This window comes from Myripristis murdjan, chromosome 19 (genome assembly GCF_902150065.1).
Source record: "Myripristis murdjan chromosome 19, fMyrMur1.1, whole genome shotgun sequence".
In the NCBI taxonomy this organism is placed as follows: domain Eukaryota; kingdom Metazoa; phylum Chordata; class Actinopteri; order Holocentriformes; family Holocentridae; genus Myripristis; species Myripristis murdjan.
This window is the reverse complement of record NC_043998.1, coordinates 5,703,602-5,725,177: the sequence shown is the minus strand read 5'-3', so window position 1 is coordinate 5,725,177 and position 21,576 is coordinate 5,703,602. Positions and strand designations below refer to the sequence as shown.

Here is a 21,576-nt window from a genome sequence, read left to right as displayed (position 1 = left end):
GAGCGAGTTGGAGAATGGCAAGTGAAGGTCAAATTGGAGGAAATCAGTGCACCTTGGCTCTGAGCCAAAGCTTGGTTGCCATGGAGAGAGGCCCATAGCTACGGTCTTTTGTACCTGCTGAAGATGTTGTGTGGGATATTCTTGGGCCACTGCATTGTTTGAAACCTAGAGAAAGACCGAAAGCTCAGTTTCTGTAAAAGTAGATGAATTCTTTCAATACTGCCTCTGGATTGGATTTGAATTTTTTAACAGTAGAAAGCTGAAGCAGAAAGAGAGAAAATTAATTTAAATTTCAATACAAATTGAGTGCACTGAGGTAAACAAACAATCACTGTAACACAAGATAAGAAAAGGAGTGAAGATAGAAAGAACATGTAATAATAAAATAAAGGGGCTCTAACTCAAATCCCTCTATGAGTATAGAGGGATGCATCATTTCCATTTATTCTTTCAAGCAAAGGATGTGATTATTACAAATAAATTAAACCAACTGTTTTTCTATGCACTTGTCCGCTACAGTGCACAGTCACTGATGCGTTTAGTAGGTGAGGAAAAGTAAAAAGGTTTAGCATAGATCAGAGGCTTAAGGATCATGTTTCTGCTGAGGCCTGGCAGGAGACAGATCAGTTCTAGGCAGTTAAGCAGACAGGAGGTTACACAGTACTAGCTTAGCACTAAGTAGCCTGCTATTCACAAGATGGCTAGCCATTCATGTAAGCCAGTTTCTCCCAAAATGAAACTTTGGTTATTACCATGCATTTTATTACCCCAGAAAATGGCCTGCCAGTTGGGTAAAAGATGACTTGTGCAGAATAATTACATGGCACCTTTCATCGTTTATAGACTTTTACATTTAGCTGTAGCCCTGCGAGGCAAGGCTAGACAAGCATAATATTCTCTATGGCTGATAAACCTACAGCTATATAGCGACTATGTACAGCTTTGGGAAGCAATTAAGGCTATTGCTCATGATACTCAGGGGACTTTCTCTTCCCATCACTGTTGCTACTCTGACAAGCACTGACAGTCACTGTGATGTGGATGGCTGGGCTTAAATGTATGAAATATTCATTTTAACACAGGGGGAAGGTGGGGGTTGCTCTATGTATAATTTATAACATCTGTATTTGTGTTGGACTTTTTAGACCATTTTATATTGGTCATGTCAGCTGGTTATTTCTTAAGGCTGTAATGACTGGAAGAATGGTTTTAAGCTCTGGGCTGGGTAGTGTTTAGGTAGCCTATAGTTCAGTGCTGTCAGTGCCGGATCACACACAAGAGGATGTAATGTAATCGTCGGTAATGCATCCTTGCCTGACTGCCATGAACATGAGGCTGGGTGGATTCAGTGGCTCATTGGTGTCTGAGAACCGCGCTGGGAAACTACTTTGCAGAACCGGAGTGGAACGACTGAGATGTGGAGAGCGAAAGAACAAGGAAATTAAATGGGGCTGTGAAGGAGCCCCCCCTCCCCTAATCCTCCTCTACAACCACTCCCCCTCCTCAAAGCAAGAGAGGTTATGGTCATTTAAGTGGGTAAAAGGAGGGTGCAGCTAGAAGAACATAATGTCCTTTTATTTCAGATGGAGAGAGGAAGGCTCTATGAGGGACGACACATCCTGTACCAAGGAAGTGCACAGGTTTACAGTATTTGTCTCACAGTTGTTTGATGTGGCACAGTGATATTATTATAAATCCATGATGCAAACAGAGGGATGGGAAAGGTGCCTGAGCCACTGGCATAGGCTGACAACCCCGGCAATATGGTCCCAACTGGCATAAGGCAGGATGGTGTGCCAGGTGCTGATAAGGGGATTGCTTGGCACAAGGGATCAGGCTCAGTCTGGGATGTTTGTGTGAGAAACCGGCAGATAAATACAGGAGTCAATGCTCTTGCCACAGCACAGCATTTGATTTTGTGCATGTGTGCACGCGCCTCTGTGTGTGAGTGTGTATGTGTGTGTAAGAGTGTGTCAATGCTTGCATGTTTCTGCAAGCTAGCATAAGTATATAAGTATGCGTCTTCTGTGTGTGTGTGTCCAGGCATATACTCATCCCCACATTCTGCCTTTGTGCCTTTTTCTAGCCTTGACATTGAAAGAGGTCAAGATTAAATAAGCTTGCTCCAACACCTCGCTTCAAGTGTGATGTTTGTTTTGGTGGAAAAAAGCTGTGAATCCCTCTGGGCTTTCAGCTTGGTTATCAAAGCCGGCCTATCCTGTGCGATACAAGCCTTAGATAGGATTCTCCTAAGGGACAACTGAGAGGAACACAATTCTGGCATGTCTGCTGGTGGAACTCACTGAGGGTCACGTGGATCAATGCCGGGGTCAACCAATCCATCCCCTATAGAAGTTAATTTGGCTGGGTAAACCTTTCATGTCTGACAGCTGCCCCTAACTCCTTGAGGGAGAGAAGTCAGTGTGGAGGAATCTGCTCATATGACTTTAATAAAATAACAGGTTGGGGGAAAATGTGAAGGTGTCAATCTTTATTCTATAAAAGCACTGTTCATGTGGCTCCCAGGTGTGAGATACAGCACTTAAAATGCCCAGATATTTATTTCTCTCTCTCTCTCTCTTAAACACGCACATGCATGCACACACACAGTTGACAGATTGACGTTTTGATCTACCTGCCTGTCAATCAGGGAGAGCATATGGAAGCATCTAGCAGATTTGCATAGTGTGTCCTAATTTGACAGCCAGAATGATAGAGCTACACTCCGCGCCTACAAACCCATCTTCCCATCTATCAAAGTACCTCGGTTTTCCTCTGCGGGCTTATCCGACACATGTCACAGCGCATGCACCATAATCACACCCAGACGCTAGCATTCTCACCTAGGGTGTCATCAAATCATTGAAGCATGATGGGTTTACCAACTAATGAATTCAGAAAGCCAGAGAGAGCTCAATATTCACACCAGGTATTTCAAAGCACTTTAAGCTTAAGGAGTATATGATATATTAGTCACAGAGCAACAACGTGAGAATATATTCTGTTCTCACCAAACTGTCAGTATGACTGAATGGCTCATCCCGAATTTCAGGGTCATATGGCTGCAGCACATGACTACTTCCTGGCAGATATAGGGCGTCATTTAGAAAAGGCTTAGAAAAAGGCTTTGCACTTGCCTCCCAAACACATTTGAGCTGAAACTGATTTCATCCGAAGAGCTGTATAAAGCTATATAAAATTCTAGACCATCATTACTTTTGGTATGAATTCTGTCAACATTATTTTCAGTATTTTTTTTTTTTTTAAAGTATAATGGAGTAAATCAACATGCAGATAAATGAGGCCCAAAGCAATGGTGTTCAAGATCCACATTATTTCATTATTATTATTTCATCCTGACTGCTTCTGAACAGATTTTAAAAATCCCACTGTTTTTCAACACAAAAGATCTTCCAGCTGTCATAACAAATAGGTTTAAGAGTACAGACATTTTTGTAGAAATATTTAGGAGAAAGATGGTGAGATAAGAGATAAGAAAAAAGCATTTTCACTCTGGTCGTCAAATCAATGAATTGTTTGGACAGTTTAAAAAAGGGTAAATGAGATAAATTTTGATATGATGGCATTTGGGCCTCAGTTAGGCTGAGCCACATAACAGAGAAAATCAAATTTAAATCATGCTTGCTGTAGATCGACACAGGCCATCTAGGTACAGCCAACTTTATTCCTACCATTTTACAGTCTAGTGATGGTGGATACAGCCACATATGGTTAAGTCAGTCACTATATTTACATGGACACAAGAAATCAGACTATTGTGCGTAACCAGGTTATGGCAGGAGAACAGGTAACATTTACATGTGTTACTTTACTCTGATTACTCATATCCCTGTATACATGCTATACATGCACTCCCAAAACCCCAACGTAGAAACATCTTCCAAATGTGAATTGTAATTGTAATTGTAATTGATTAGGGAAACTGGAGAACCTGATTACTTAAGCACATGTAAACATAGTGTATGTGGCTAATGTGATGACCAGCCAACCCTATCCATACTATCTATAACCCTTTTTGACAATGTCAAAATATAGTTTATGTACAAGTATGTTTTCCACTAGAATTTTCTCCAACCAGAAAACTAAAATAAGTTTTTTACTCCTATTGCCTAAATTCTTGCGAAATCTGCAGTACAGATGAAGGCCACTCAGTTCGCAAGCTCACATTCAACAGGAGTTGTGTGGGAGGTAGCAGTCAGATAGAGACAGAAAAACAGGAGGTAAAGATAGAGGGGCATTAACACTGAGAGACAGAGAGTAATGCTAATAACACATCATTATATTAGCTCTAAAAATACTGGTACTTGAATAACAGAGACTTAAAAAAAAACAAAAAAAAAAAAAAAAAAAAAAAAACATTTCGCTGAGTTCCTCCAGTCCTGGGAATTATTCATATGCAAAGGCTGGTGAATTTCAATGAGAACACGATAATGAGGTCACCAGATAATAGTTGGGTTTGACTGGCAATCAGTCACACTGACAAGATGTTTGAGTCCAAGCGCTCTTTCATTATCATCAAAGAATCACAATCTCTTTATTTCATCAGTTTCATTGTAGCAGTCGACAGGTGCCAGACATGACAAACAGATAAAACAAGGGGAATGGAGGATATTGATTCAAGAGGGGAGAAATAAAATAAAAGAAAGCGAAAAAGAGGTTTCGGAAAGAGCCAAGCACACTAGGCCAAGGTCAGCGAGGAAAAAAAATAAAACTAACAATAATTACAATAATGTGATTTGTAATGATTTTAACCCCTGCACACAGTCATGGCCTGATCCCTAAAAAAATGTGAATGTGTCTGACAGCAACATTAACACAAACACAACTTCACTATGGACTGTCTGCCTGTTTGTTCAATTTTGGAATGGGTAACTTTTCTATAGTATCACCAATATTTCAAATGGTGTCAGCCTGCTAAAACTTGTGGGCAGTATCGTGTTTCACAAGGAACTCAGGAACAAAACACAATGTCCAAACAGCAAAGTTGTAATCAGATTGTGGGAGTGATTTCCTCAGATTTCAAAACCTGATAGCTTCTCCATGAGTCTACCTTACATACCTACCTTACATTAAGATGTTAGAGCCGATAATCAAATTCCCAATGTGAAAAATGAGTAGGACATGTAGCTCTGGCACTCAATGTTTCAGCCTGATCTAAAATTAAATACCTCTGCCCATGTAGCTGTTTGATGACTCAGACTGCGTCTTCTTGTCACCGGAGGGGGAAATTCAAACAGCATCTCAAGCACCAGTTTCCAGAACTTGTTCAAAATGTTGAAAATCACAACATAGTGGGCATGGTGTAACAACAAACTCAAATTACTCATTCAGCTGCAGCTACACGAGCTATCCTGAGCCTCACCTTTTGAAGGAAGAGAACAATTCTCTGGACCATCTCAGCCCGCTGCTCCTCCAGACTGAAGAGGGTGCGCGGTGTACGGATGAAGACCTTCGTTTTGCCGTAAGCAACGTCGTGGTCGAAGCCACAACCCTGCAGGAGCCTCCTCACCGCATCCTTGTCTGAGGGCAGGTCATGGTTTGGCCATGTGAACTCTGAGATCATCTTGTATCTGGATGAGGGGAAAAAATGTTTCATCAGGATAAACTGTAGAGTTCAGTGTCTGGTGGGGTGTGGGAGGGTGAATCTTCATATAAAGAGCTAGAGTACTCCCAAGGTAATATGGAAACCGTGTTTTACCTGTAAGTAGGAGTAAGTGGTATATAATACATATATAATACATGTAATTTGCAGGGTATGGTGAACGTGCTCCTAATGCTGACAGTCTCTCAGTGTGTGCCAAAGAACTGCACTGTGCAACATGGATAAGCTGAAACCTGAAGCAGGGAATAAATGTTCAAATTAGCTATGAGATTCTTCTTTAAGTGCTGTGTTTGAGTCCAATAAAAGTGTTTTCAACACAGAAATCCATGGACTTTAGAGGATTTCATAGGAATCCCATCAGTGTTTGAGATTGCCAAATGCTCAGAATATTCAAAATTAGTTAACTCCAGTGGAGTCTGAAGAAAACGGGATGGGAGGATGGGAGGATGGGGGTTGGGGGGTGGTATCACAAGCACAAGTTACTTTGCATTTTAATATGGTTTGGTGTGTATGAGAAACATTTTTAAAAATTCATACATTTACATTTAACATTTTATAATAACTTGGGAGGCAGCCAGGTCCAAACACATAAAGATCTTTAGCCTAGAACTGAGATACATATATTGTATGACATTATAAATATGATATAGGCCTTTACTATATCATTAATTTCCTACTTTCTCTCCTTTCTGTCCCAGAGTGGACAAATTAAATTCAAAAAATGCATTATGTAATTTGTCTCTTAAATTTTGGTACAACACTGTGTCTGGGTGTGGTCACTAACCTGAATTTTTTGCTGAAAACAGTAACTTGTGGGTTTACTCATTCTACTTTTCTAAACGGCTGGCATCTTGACATTTGCTGTAAGGCGTTTCTCCTGTCACTGCATTTAGAGCAGATAAGTGACTTGTAACAAGAGTATAAATGGCAAATTAAAAAAACATGAAAAGTACTAGTCTACTACTTTTTTTCCTTAATTTGTGTTTGTAACACCAGCTGGAGGTCTAGAAAATCATCCTAAGACCAAGCAATTTTAACAGAAGCTATCCTTGTTACTGTTGTTTGAATAAGCCGTGATCCAGAACTACAATTGCTATTGACAGACAAACACAAAGAAACATTTTGACATGATGTGTTGTATTCAGGGACCCTCGGACAGTATTGTTTGGCGAAATACTGAGATTTTCCAGCACCTGCAGCACCCCTAGTTTCCACATCCATGCTTAAAATTCATTTTCTCCTGATGCTTTGGCCCAGCAGGGAGCCAATTTAGGCTGGGCGGCCCTCCGGGTTCATAGTACACTGGAGGAAACCCTGCACAGAGGAAGCTGGATTATTTAAAATGATTTTATTTACCCAGCATATCTAGGATACACATAATAATGGATATACAAAGCTGCCAGTGGCCTGATGCAACCTTGTTGAAAGAGTATTAGCATGCTCTAATGAACTTGGGTCCCAAGGTGAGATTAAATTTACTCCCTGAACCCGAGACCTAAAGTGAATAAGCTTGGATCCTTGTTGTGAAAATTTATCCAAGGCTCGATGGATAGCCATTAGGGTTCAGTCTGTCTGGAAAACACCTCCTGATGCTGTCAGTCTTGCTGTATTGTTACGTGTCAACAAAATAATGCACAAGTAATTTGCTGGGGTTGTTCTGACAGTGTTAAGTAAGACATATTGAGCAACACCTCGGGGGGGAAGAAAAATGGACACAGACAGAGTGTCACTCCTTCTGAAACTTCTATCTTCAGAAAGTTTACTTTTCAGGAAAAAAGTATTAAAGCTTTTTGCTGTTTCTGAATGGGTTTCACAGCCCCTAAGGTCGTGAAACGTTCTAATTATGGAGGACCATAAAAAAGCCTTCAATTCATGTAAAAATCTAAAATAGTGGAAAGTGGAAAGAATATTCCAGGACAGCAGTGATATTTTCTAGCTGCCAAGAGGCATCCCCAGGCTAACAGGGATGCATCTCTCCCTGCTCCAATCCACGGACCTGTCAACAAACTCCTGAACTCGACATTTTGCAGCCGACCCACTGCCAATGTCATGATGTAATACTACCACCAAGGCTATGATGTAAGTCCAAAGTCCAGCAAGTCCAAACACATCAGTGTTGGGGATTGGAGTGATGGTGTTAGATGAGTTGTTACCGTGTTACGCAAAAAGATCATTACTTAATCTCCCATCACCCCTGATGGTGTCTATTAGGGCAGTGGGAGAATCAGACAGCTGGGAAATAAGGGCAAGGACTCAAGCATACAGTAAGTGTGTGTGTGAGTGTGTGTGTGTGTGTGTGTGTGTGTGTGTGTGTGTGTGTGCATCATTTGTAAGTGTTGCATATCTGTGTGGTAACATGTTTGCATATGTCTTAATGTGTACTTAACTATGAACATGCATCAAAGTGCATCATTTTCCGTGCACACACACATCTCATATGCACCTAGTGCATGTTCCTGACCGTGTCAAGGACAGCTCAGACAGACAGAGATTATGAATCTGCATTTTGGATCAAATCCCGATGGGGCATTTGGTTGTTTAATCTGACAGGACAGAGCCAGAAGTCCCATAAATACCCTATCACAAATTATCCTGTTAGGCTTCAATATCCCAAAATGCTTCCCAGAACTGTAACACATTAAAACACACAGATGAAATCTACGATCATCTTTTATGCAATAGGCATAGCGTGTGAGTACGTAAGGGAATTGCTCGGTTACATGATGTGAGTGACTTGGTGCAATGACATCAGCGCTGTCGCATCGCTCCCACTCATCCTCAGTGGGGAAACACGAGGTGACGTGTGCGACTCCAAGGATCCTCCTTTGTGCACTGCTTGTCTCTCAGGTCCAGCCCTGATCTGACTGAATCTATCAGCTCTAGCCTTGTCTTCAAGTCTAATGCCAGCTTTGTCCAATTTTGTTATGCGTTTGGGCTAAGAGAAAAAATTCTCATGACAGTTCTTGTGAGCAAGACTTTACATAGTTGAGATTTTCAATCACAGAACTCCACTTGGAAGCAAATCAAAGCAAATTTGGTTAGATACAGATTTGTGATGTCAGCTGTTTGGGCCTATGAATAAAACATGTGTTATTGAGAGGGGTCACTGAATCACACAATGTAACTGTTTGTTACTTCACCACACTTGACAAGCAGAATACCTTTTCCTCCACAGTGAAATGTACTGCATCAACTCCACTCGAAAGCAATTCACTACAATGCTGCCTATCTTTTATTGCCGATTTATGCTTCTGCATAGGATCTATGCAGTGGCCTGATGTGCACCTTGCCAGAAATGTATTACATGTAGCGGTAGTGCATACCACAAAAACTGATTGGTCAGCTTGATGCCACTGAATTTCCTCCTATGCATTTTGGCTCCCTCTTCTTCTCCTCCTCTTTTACCAGCCAGTTAAGTGAACCATGGACCAAACTGAAGCGAATTTAATTGAGATTTGCAAAAATGCACATTTGTATGACTTGTCTTCACAACATTACGCTCAGTTTCAGTCACCATTGCAAAATACACAAAGAAACTACTTGTACTGTCTATGAAATACTCAGCACTGTGGCATAGAAACACCACCGCCAACTAGCGTTGCGACAATGTAATTGCAGAGCAATGCAGAAACACTAGCACAGAAGTATGAATGCTCAACACGGCATTGACCACTTGTGCAGTGTGACAGCACAGAAGCATGAATCGGGCCTTTACAGGTCTTCTGTTAGCCAAGGTCAGAGGACAAAAACAGTGGAGTCAGAAGGAGAACTAACAAAGCTACAGTTTTGTTGCTGCTTAAACAACTCCTCACTAAGAGGTTATTCGTGAAGGCTGCTGGAAGTACTGCTAAAACTCAATCAAACCTATGAAAACTTAACGTACAGTTATATAACCTTAAGTATTCAAACCTGAGAACATTTTACTGCAAATGTGTCAACCAGGCAAGCTGATTAATCAAGGTTATACAACACAAATACATTCACAGATGGGGCCTGTCATGAAATACCACAATTTTCTACCGTTAAGCAGCAGCCCTAGCAGAGCAGCTGGAAGTACAAAAAGTTTCTCCATGGCACTTTGACTATAGTTGTGAGGTGAGGGAAGAGGCATTACTCATTCACATCCTCTATCCTGATCTTCAAGCCAGTCCAAGTAATGAAACATTCAGACGTCCAGTCACAAACCTCCTCCATCACTAACCTTCAGCCTACCGCTGGGTGCAAAAGTGATAGGTAATCATTATTCACTGTATACATTGACCAGAATTCAGAATCTAAATTCTAATCATCTCTGTAAAAGTCCTGAGTCAATCCACTGATGTGATGAGTAAAAAAAAAAAAAAAAAACAGTCCTGCAGCAGCAGTATAGTTCAACGTGTCCTGGTGATAATGATCAAACATTTACACTGTCAGCGTGCACTCTCCTGTTGTCCTCAGCCTTCACTATCTGATTCATAAGTAACATTACTCATCCTGGACTTCAAGGCTTTGTTGTAAAGTACTGTGATACAGTTTTTTTTTAAAGTTTTACAAATGTTTATCATTACTATATTGGAGTTGCTCAGGTGGTCAGTGAATATGCTTGGAAATGTGTGGATACCTCTGTAAGAAGCGGGGGTATGTCTGTCGGTAGGCGAAGCCAGCGCGGCGCACTCTGACGTTCTCCAGCAGCCCGAGGTACTCCACCTGGTGGCGGCAGCGCTCCTGTTCAAACAGCAGCGGGGACTTGACATCGTTGGGCTTGATGCAGCGCACATAGTAGGGCTCCTGCAGAACACAACAGGAAGTCGACAGTGAGATGACACCAATGCGTGTTTAATCCATATTCAACCTGCCTAACAAAATATTCTAATTCACAGTGACATCTGGGAGGGTGCTGCAGGAGGAGGTAGGGTTATTTGCATGTGAGGCAAGGAGCAGCCCAGCACTAGCTCAGTCTTATAACACTGACCACTGAGAGGTTCCAGTGCTCAAGGGCACCTGAGCTCGGTTGTTGTGCCACAGGGGAGCAGAGCGTAATTTACATACCCCAGCCTGCCCAGACCTTCAACTAATGAGAGCACAAACCTGCGTCTCTAACTTTAAAGCGACCATTGCCACAATGTAGGAGTACACATATGAGTTCAAGTTCAAGTTTATTTAAACACCTTAATGAGTGTTCATAGTCTCAAGGGGCTTTAGAGGTCCACAGTTTAGAAAACAAAACAGCTTAATCTGAACTGAACCCTCATGGCAGGCAAGAAAAAAAATCCCAGAAAAAACTCAAAACATCACACAGAGAGGGAAACCTCTTCCAGGCCAGCCAGGGTTGTAATGGGTGCCAAGTGAGCAATTATTAGCTCAATCAAATGAAGTCAATGAAATGAAATGGAATCAAAACAAATCTAATTAAAAACAGATTCTGGAAAATATGACAAAAAGAGTGAACGTCAAACAAGCAGACAAAGGCTACAACAAAAAGCACAAGCATCATGAGTAAAAAATTCAAGAGGACGCAGAGTCAAATGTAGATACAATTTATCATTTAGGTACTATTTTTGTAGAATTACGCAATGCTTAATCTACAGCTGCGAGGCGGAAATCACCTTGCAGGCCAGGTTCTCCACCAGTGAGATCATGGAGTTCTTGAAGAGGGTTGCGGCTGTCAGGGGACGTTTGGTGACCTCAGTGATGCTCAGCTTGCCCTCGGGCCACATCCCCTTCAGCACCGGGTTCGAGCTGGACAGAAAAAAGGAGCAGGATCGAGCCACAGAGGAAAAGTTTTAAATCACTGACATCACCACTGAAAAAAAAACGAATGCACTGACATAACACAAAAAGAGAGAACATAGAAAAAGTGTTGCGGTCATCTAACATTCATCAGGCATGAAACTAGAATAGTGCATAACCTCAGAGTGTGGGAGTTATTTCCTCATCTTGATCAAACATTTTCTCCCACTGCTCCAGATTCAAGGCTTAACATTTCAGTCAGCAAGAGTTGCGCTCATTTATTTTAATGACGCCGGTGTTGGCAAAATTCATATATTGATGTCGACTGGAAGAGTGGGATTGTGAGTTGAAGTTACTCTTTTGTTGCCTTCAGCTCATCTACACTGTGTATCATGAATTAACATGGATTTTTCACAGAAGATGCATCAGATAATTGCCTTTTGTTTGAATATGTTTTTTAACCACCATGTTCAAAATTACAAAAACAACATACTTTGACTACCTATCTCAAATGCTTTGGACCGTAGCAAACAGAATTGTAAATAAAAGCACATAAGGCAGGTCAGGATTCCCTAGTGCTTGCATTTATAGAAAGAATAGAGGGCCAGAGGAAAACACACCAAAGGACTAGAAAAGAAGGGGAGGATAAGAATGAGCGGAGAGGAGATTAGTTGTACTTTTCCTGTGTTGTTCTGTCTTGAAGGCTGTCATGTAATCAAAGTGCTGTAAGTAAGGAAGAAGGTTTAGAGGTGATTGAAGCAGTGTGCGTGTGTGTGTGTGTGTGTGTGTGTGTGTGTGTGTGTGTTTGTGGACTCTCACCTGTTGTACAAAAGTCTCTTGAAATCTTGAAAGAGAGTGTCTTTGTTCTTATCAATGAAACCCACCACTGAGTACCTGAGGGAAGAAAGAGGCAGTCAGGTAGGTGCACACACACACACACACACACACACACTGTTGTTTTATGCTTGTAAGAACACACTCCTGACTTACATTTATTCACCTAACCTGATCTCTTGTGGCTGATGCCAGACTATAACCTTAACTCCCACTTACTTTTACCTTAATCTGACCTTCAACGCTAATCCCAAGACACAATTTGGATATGACTTCATCCTTTCAGCCACAGAGCTGCAGTTCACCAGCAATCCCCTCAGTCTTGGCTTAAAGTCCCATTGTTAATATATACTTAAAGTTAATGTATGTTTTTACTGATGAGGCTGCTATAAATAGCTGAGTTGTTATAAGCCGGGACTGTGGGCTGTGAGGTGCACTCTGCCTCCTGCCAGGTCTAAGTGGCTCAGGGATCAATCAAGCCTGTGAGTCAGGCCTGTAACTCTGCCCTGGCCCTCCCCTGGGCTGCAGACACTTAGCCCTCACAGATGGTCTCAACACGTTGCCCTAACAGCACTTTCTGGGGGCTTAGCGTGGGTGATTTATTCATTTGAATGGTCTCCAAGTACTTAAGGGATTGGGAATTACATGTGTCATTTTTTTTTTTGGAGCTGTCATGCAGTGAAGATGTTATTTAAATCTACCTGTGTGTGTGCACGTGTGCGTGTGTAACTAAGTGTGTGTCTTTGTGCTCTCAAATGTCCCTGATCGGTTTTCTTTTGCGAGAACAAACATTGCACATTAGAGAGGCTTGTGCTCATTTAAAATTGTCTGTCATCTTTGATTTGGTCGCTTAAGAAAAATAAAATGTACTGAACCACACTACCCAGAATCTATCCTGAAGATTTTGTAGAAGTAAGTTCCTGAAGTTGGAGAAGCAACAGTGTTGCAACAGCGCAGCAAGAAGATGATGAGATGGGCAAAATGACTACAACTGTAGTTTTAGGTTTTCGCTTCAGGTCTAGTTTCTAGTAAATAGAATTAATCAAGTCTAATCATGGATTAAAGACTGTTTCCAGTGGAGATAACCATGGTAAAATGTTCTCTGTCCGTATGTAAAGGCGTCCTCATAGTTATGTGTCAAACTGTTGCCATAGCTATACATTCTACAGAGGTAAAGTATCAATAGTTATGTATTGGTAAGCCCACATTTATATCACTATAACACTAGACAGGTGTCAAGTTTTTGATAAGTCCAGGCTAATGACGCACTGATAAAAACAAAAGTAATTATGTTTACATTATCTGAAACAGAGAGTTCACTATCTGGCAACTGATGATATCCAAATATCCAAATTTCTCACCATGAATTTCGTGACATCTTGCAGTCTGAATAATTTACAGATGAGGCAAGGTACAAATGACTATCTGAACATACATCTATATTTTAGCAGCTCTATTTTGTCTTTATGATCACTGGAAATCAAGCAAAAAACATGGAAGAGGTATGAAGCCATCTGCTGGACCAATCACAGATTTTGCGGTCTTGCATCATCCTACACGCAGTAACACAGACGATACAGATACTGACGCCATAATTACGGAGGCATTACAAGCAGAAGTGTAAACTGGCCGTAAGCTTTGGTCCATTACTGTGCAACTGTTTTGCCTAAAACAAGTTACTTAGCTTCTGCCAAAATCTGGTTAAGGAGAGGGAACGACTAACACTTTCTGCTCCCACAACAAGTCCCGTCAAAGTTCCTTAAGATCCATCTGCTCTGGGAAAACGCTCGGTGGCCAAAAGCAGAAAGCTGTGGTTTCACTGGGCAGCTCAGAGGTGTGAATGTGTGGAAGTGTATGAATGTGAAAAAGAGCAAGTCTCTTTAGCAGTACACTTTCCTGAATAAATAAAAGTTTGCATGGCAGATACTTACACCACATCTCCTGCATAGTGCTTGATGCGGAAGTCTCTGTCAAACTCTAAACTCTTGTCAGTTGGGGAGAGCTGAGAGGGAGGAGGAGGAGAGGTGGGGGGGGGGGGACAAGGAGAGAGAGCAGAGAATAAGCAATAAGAAAGGGCACTTCAGGACAAGTTATTAGAAAAAAATCAAAAGAGACATTCATCATGTACCTACCCTGCTGTCATGAGTCAGCAGTCATTTTTGTCGGAGTAGGTACATGGTAAATCAACATTTACTTTAGTATTACTTTAACATTATTTTAATGAAAAGATTACTAAAATACACTGATAATTCAAAGCCCTGACATTTCAGAGAGTAGAAATGTCCAGTTTCAGGCTGGGTGATATATCAAGATTTTAATCAATATTATGATACTAGACTAGATAGCATCTGGGATATTGGATATTATAATGTTATGCTATGGCATACATGCTGTCTTTTCCTGGTTTTAAAGGCAGCATTACAGTAAAGTAATGCTGTACTGAACTTCAAATTTAACTTGAATGTTAGACAAATAACATAGCAGCTAATGTAGTAGCTGCTTTGTTATTTGTCTATACCTGCTTGGCCATCATATGCACATTACTAATGACTCTTGATCAAAGATCTGTTGTGTGTAAATATCTTAAGAAAACCCCAACAGTCGCCCCAACAGTATCGTCAGAATATCAAGATATTCGGTCAGATGTCATCATATTTGACTGTGTTCATATTGACCAGCACAAATTCATTTGTGTTCTCTAAAGAAGATGAGGTGGCTTATTTTCCCAGTATCCCTTTGTGTTGTTGTGTTCATCCCACCTTTTGCCTATTGTTCTCACTGTCATCCTGCAGAGCACTAGGTGTGACTCTCTCCCCCATCAGGATTGTACAGGTAAATTATCAATCACATGAATGCAAAACAAAACAAAACAAAAAAACAGAATCTACAATCAACCCTGTACTCTTTTAAGTGCCCGTTGTGCTTTAATGTGGGGCAAAAATCACACCACACCTGTTTGGTGCTCCACACAAGTTAAACCAAAAACCAAGAATTATTTGACCCAAGTTTGACTGCCGCCCATTAGGGAGTGGCTGCAATAGCCGAGGCAGTGAGGCAAAATTCACTAACACTGTCAGACAGGATAAAGGCTTGCAGAGAAGAAGAAAGAGAGAGAGAAAGGGAGAGAGAGAGAGAGAGAGAGAGAGAGAGAGAGAGAGAGAGAGAGAGAGAGAGAGAGAGAGAGAGAACGATAAAAAGGGAGGTGCAGGGTTGCAATGAGAGAAGTACAAGGATGGGGGGACACAGTGAAAACAACAACAACAAAAAAAAACAGAGAGAAAGAGAAGTGAAGGTGAAAGTTGGTGATGAGAGAGATACACCAAACAAAAGCAAGGGGGGAAAAGGCACAAAAAACAGACATAAAATCAAAATTTGTGAAATATGAATGAGATTTGTGTGTGTGCGTCAGTATCAGAGGACGCATATGCGCTCGCATTCCTGTGTGCATGTGCATTCTCTGATGGCGAGGCTTATATGTAGGCCAGTTAACTGGAGTACAGGGAGAGGAGAGGCATGACAGGAAATGCAGAGGTCTGCCGCAGCCCTCCAACAACTCCTAATGAGCATGTGGTGTGTTGTTTCATCTGCAGTTGCAAAGCTGCCTTTGACAAGTAAGTTCATGATGCATTTTGCAGGGCAGGGCAAATCTCTGTGTGTGTGTGTGTGTGTGTGTGTGTATATGTGTGTATGTGTGGGTGTGTGTGTCATTCATGAAAAAGCATCATGCTGACACCAGAATTCAGAGAGACAGTGGGAAGGGAGAGAGGGATCCACCATTCTCATCACAATCCCAAGGAGATAGAAGTGATTAGCATGTAAGAACAGAAGACGGAGGCTACAGGAAGCAGCGCGATTAAAGCTACGGATGAACAATGAGCGGAGAAAACTCTGTAAGCCACTGGGACTCATACACAAACAGAAATACAGATAGGCAGACACAGAGAGACTTCCAAAATAGACGCACAAAGAGAGACTGACAAATGAGAGAGACTTGTAAAGGAGACACACAGAGACTAGACACAAATAGAGCGATAAACACGGAGACATCAAAAAGGGGGCAGGGGTATGAAGGAACAAAGAGAAAGCCAGCGAGGTAAGGAAAGGATAGGAAAAGATAGGAAAGGAAAGGAAAGGAAAGGAAAGGAAAGGGAAGGATAGGATAGGAAAGGAAAGGAAAGGAAAGACTTTGACTGCAGCACTGACTTCTACCTTGATACTATTTCTGTCATCCAAGCCAATACAGTGTGTTCTCTTACTTTGGATCTTTGTGAAGAGGCTGGATGACTCATCTGAGCTCAGTGTTCTCTCTCTCTCTCTCTTTCACTCTCTCTCTGACACACACACACACACACAGAGAGAGAGAGAGAGAGACACTTGGACAGAGACTCTGAGAGTCCCATATGAGAGGCGCGAGGATATAGTTAACAAGAGAAAAGCCTCACAGACACACAGAGACTTACAAGACACAAGTGAATGAATCACTGTCAGCCCTGATTCAAGTCTAGACTCAAAGCCCAAATCAAAAACACAATGGATCCACAGATCCAAGAGAAATGTGAAATCACACAACTACATATTTACCTCCCTGGCATTTCCAAATCTACAGGCAACACCAACATAATTCCAATAATATCGTCTGAACTGAGTAAAATAAAGGAAGGAAAATGTGATAATAGGCCATTATGGGAGTGAGAAATAAAATAATCAGCAATGAATTTAATATGTGGCACAATGAAGTGGTGACACTACTAAATTTATCTAGGTCTTAAAACTACTCCCTTTTTTCCAATCAGATGTCCCAAATCTGCATGCCGTCTCCCTGTGGGCGACACTTCAGGGCCACACAGCCAAATTCTCCCCCTGTATCATGTCACGGGTCGAACCGATTTGGATCCAAATCCAGAACACACACAAACACACACACACTTTCAGGCGGTAATACTATGACCACCTGCAGGAAAGACATACATAAACACACTCATACACACACACACACAAACAAAGAGACAGACAGAAAAACAGATGCACTATCAGACAGACAGGCTGCATCCCCTGGAAGCCACACTGCCCTCATCCATCAACATCATTCACACTCCAACACACAAACACACAAACACACATACACACACACCTTGGCAGCTTTCACTGTTACCTCCTCTCTGTGTTTGGGACTCAGCCTCGTGTCAGACTGTCGGGTGTGATGGTGTAAACTGGGGGGGTCGGTGGGGGGTTCAGTTAATGGGAGGAGCAACAAAGGAAGTGAAACAAAACAACTGAAACAGAAAAAAGGTCAGAATAATGAGAGGAGGAAGTGGGAACATGTTGGAATGATAGGTAAGAGCCAATAGACGAGAGAGAGAGAGAGAGAGAGAGAGATGGAAAAAGAGAGAGAGATAAATAGAGGACAGCCAATTAAGAAGAAATAATGGATAGTGGTGGCCGGAGCTTCAGACAGGCCAGCGTGAGACTGGAGAGCAGCCAGTTCAAATCTCTGAACCAGCTGGTAAAATCTGGGCAGACGAAAAAAAAAAACAAAAAAACAACAACACTGCTTTCTCCTCAACAATTACTGTTACTTGAGCAATACACTTAACCCCACAATGCTCCAGTGGAAATGCTGAGTGCCTATCTGTACAAGACTGTGATTATGCTGAGCAGCTCCAGGAGTGTAACTGTATGAATGTGAAGCAGGGTGGTGCTGAAAAAAAAAAAAAAAGAAAAAAAAAAGAAGCAAACTCAGCGAACTCTCTTAAGGCTGGAAAACAACACTGGAATAAAGAGAGGGAGGCAGGTACTGGGTGTTTTGTTTCTCTCTGAAGCACTGAAGCAATCCCTCTGACTCTATCAGCCAGCTGCAACTGCAAGATCAGGGCTCAAACCTCTACAGCTTATCCTTCCAATCATCCGCTTCCTCAATTTGACTACGGATTATCTGCGATGTAAATATTGCCGATAGATAGCTAGATTGCTGCACAAACAGCCTGATACCTAGATTAACAGAGAAATTTAGAACAAGATAGACTGTGTTGTTTATACTCTTGCTTTTTTTTATTCCATGTCGTATAGAGTATTGATGCATTTTGGCTTTTATTGGAAATGAGTAACAGAGGAGCTTCAGATACAGATTTCTCAGAGTGGAGTATTGACAGGGATGAAGGGATATTGCCTTTATTGGTACTGTACTGTCGTAAAATTTGATGCTGAGGACTATAATTTTTTATTAAATTGATTTTGATATACATTTGTAAATACATATGTGGAGAATGGCTCTCCAGAAAGAGAGAGACCTGTAAACAAGGGGTTTTTATTTCAAATTTATACCTGGGCAAAGGGGGTTGTTCTCCACAGCATGGAGTTGATGTTGACTGGCTACAAAGCAAAAGGAACAAGCCAAACAGTGTCCCTAAAGTAGATACCTGCATGTAGAAGGGGTTTTGAACAGAAATTCAAATGGAGACAATAGAAGAGGGCAGGTGGGTGGGGGTGTTCAGGTAGCCACAGATTGGGAAAGGCAGAGCCATTTTGAGCTCTGTCTCCACAATGGCATAAGGACAAAGGCAAATCAGAGCAGGGACAGGGGGCGAGAAAGGAAGACACAAATAAGAGAAAGCTGCAGAGAAAAACTGGTAAGGAAATTGGGAAGAAACGGAGAAAGAAAGAGGTGAGACAGCCACAGCCAAGGAGAGGACAGAGCGAGAAGAATCACAGAAATATAACTGCGAACATAATAAGCGACTATGACAGTGAAAGAGCAGGAGGGAGAGGGCTACGGAGACAACAAAAGTAAAGAGCGAGGAGGAGAGGGAGAAAATAACAGGAAAACAGCAGGCTGGCTGTCTCAAACACATAACAGGTACACGATGTAGCAGTCCTCCTGGTAGCAGGTGTTCATGTGATAGGAAGGAAAAATAATACGCTGCCAGACAAAAAACTGTCTTTGACACCATTTCCAGCTTTGGTTGGTATTATTGTGATGTGTTTGGAAAGTTTGTTTGCACAGAGACAAAGTATCATGCCAATGTGGCACTGGAGCCGTGGAAATGGAAGCTCAGTCTCATATTCACTGTATTGTGGAAATTGTAATATATGTAATATTTAAGTCATTTGTGGCCATGTCTCAAGGGAAATTATCAGCGCTGACAATACAAAGTGCGATGAAAAGCCATGTGTTAGACAACTGTAGGGCTACTCGGTAAGGACGAGGACATGTTGGCAGACTATCGGCTTTTAAAAGCAATATTGTGTAAGTTCAATGTCATTTTTACTCTCAATATTTGGCTGATTGTGAAATTGAGCATGCCATTCAACACAGCAGTAAAAGTAGGGTAAAACTTACATAGTCTTTTAAAAAAAAACATAACTGTCTTAAAACGGGCTTGTCTGTGTGAACATGGTTTCCACCTGCATTACAGGTTCAGCTATGTAGGTGCACATGCACCTGGACCTGCACCTGTGTACCACTTTGTGCTACAATTTCTTAAAAAAAAAAAAGAAAAAGAAAAAGAAAAAGAAAGAAAAAAAATCAGTATTGGCGATTTTGGGTGAGGATTGGTCTTGACCTGAAAAAAAGCATATTGTTCTATCCCTACTAGTCTGAAAGCCACACCTATAGTTTATATGAATCTAGAAAACTTACAGATAAAACATTGTAATTACCTTCTGTTTCTGTTAAAAATATAATTTGTTCAGCCAGTGTGAGTGCTGGCCTAATTTTGCTTTGTTCTGCATGATGTTTTGCTGATACAGTACTTTCCCCATGATGGGGTTAGTACAGTGGTACTACAACTACTGATGTGTATCTGCGCATAGTAACATGATAAATGCATAATAAAATTGGATGATTCTTGAACTTGCTGAACATAAAAATGTTTGATCTGAATCTTTAAAACAATATGACTCTTTAGTTTACATGTAACTACAGAATCTTTTGTCTGGATAAAACTGAAAGAGTTGGCCACAACTCCATAACCCTCTTCATTACATCCTATTTAAACCATGCAGATAATTTTACAATGAAATGCAAAACACCTGCCAGAAAATTTCCATTTCCTATCCTTAGTCCTTGCACCAGGCTTGGCACACCAGTGATATTTAATTGCACCAGTGCATTTTGGGTTACATAAATGTGTGGACAGCTTTACAACAAGCTCCCTGTGGAGATCTCGACACCCGCTGCCTCTGACACTCCAGCCATATTTTAATACCAACAAACAAAAACAAAAGCATAGCTGGCTTCGTCTAGATCTCTTTAAAAGCTAAGATGTCTGAATTGTTCTAATCTGCTTTTCACAGATTTTTGCAGTGGCAGTATTAGAGAACCTCCACCTGAACCTCCACCTCCATAACACACCTCCTGCCCAGTTTTCTCCCTGTTGCACCTCCTCCAATCACCTCCCACAGCAATCCTGTTCACCACCTGTGCCTCGCTTTGCAGCCCCTGGACAAAACTGGCACCTGCGAGGGCACGAGTCGGGACTCCCGATGAGCAGTGTCTGACTGGCTCCAAACCTGTCAATACCTCACAGGGAGGGCCACGGGAGCCAATCCAGGCACCGGATGAGGAGATGGATTTTGTGTTTCATGCCCAATGCACTGAGCTGCAGCTGTCGGGGTATTAAAACACTGAGCGCATCGAGCTACATCACCTCACCAGACAGACGTACACAGATACAGGCTATTCTCTGAATCTAGTCAGCAGAGAAATCTGGCTTCCCGGAACAGCTACAACGACAGAAAGGCTGTACACTGCATCTATACAAAAAAGAAAACAAACACCCAGTGCTGCCTTTCCTTGAACCTTCATCCACTCTTCCCATCTGGTCGAGTTGCATACAGTACTTCTCTTCGGTGTGCCTCGTGCCACTGCTGACCTTGTGCTTCCCTACAGCTAATGAACAGAGTGTCCCGGTGATTAGCATCACCAACACATGGCCCATGAAAGCTTCATCACTTAGTGAAGCCCCCCTGCATGCATTCATACATGTGGCAGCAGGTGGACGCAACACACACACATTCGCACACAAACACATGCACACGTCACAACCTATTAGCATGCAGCACCTGTACATGGCACGTGCTAAGAGGGAGGAAAAAAAGAAAAAAAAAACACAAGTGGAATCAAAGGGTGAAAGTAGAAGGCAGAGAGAGAGAGTGAAAGAGACAGAAAGATGATAGCAGAGAGCTAGAGAGAAAAGGAAAATATGTGAAAGACTGAAAGAGGAAGGTATGGGAAAAATTTAAAGAAAGAGAGGGGAGAGGAGAGGCTCGTACGGAAAGTGCCAAGACGTCCGCTCCCAGCAGCAACTACTGGGTCAGCAAATAATTAAAGGAGGAAAAAAAACATCTGGGAAGATCAAAGCAACCTGAGGAGAGAGGGAGCAGAGGAGGACAAGTGTTAGGGTGAGGGAGGG

The 21,576-nt window shown here is 41.8% G+C and overlaps 1 protein-coding gene across 1 annotated transcript in view; it reads right to left on the bottom strand.

Moving 5' to 3' along the window:
* Positions 1 to 21,576, bottom strand: part of myo1d (myosin 1D) — a 108,929-nt gene that overhangs the window by 36,248 nt on the left and 51,105 nt on the right. The window contains exons 12-16 of the mRNA XM_030077517.1: positions 14,098 to 14,168; positions 12,152 to 12,226; positions 11,209 to 11,341; positions 10,224 to 10,390; positions 5,384 to 5,591 (exon numbers count right to left, since the gene is read on the bottom strand). Coding sequence (XP_029933377.1) covers positions 5,384 to 5,591; positions 10,224 to 10,390; positions 11,209 to 11,341; positions 12,152 to 12,226; positions 14,098 to 14,168 — 654 coding nt within the window. The remainder of the gene's footprint in view (positions 1 to 5,383; positions 5,592 to 10,223; positions 10,391 to 11,208; positions 11,342 to 12,151; positions 12,227 to 14,097; positions 14,169 to 21,576) is intronic.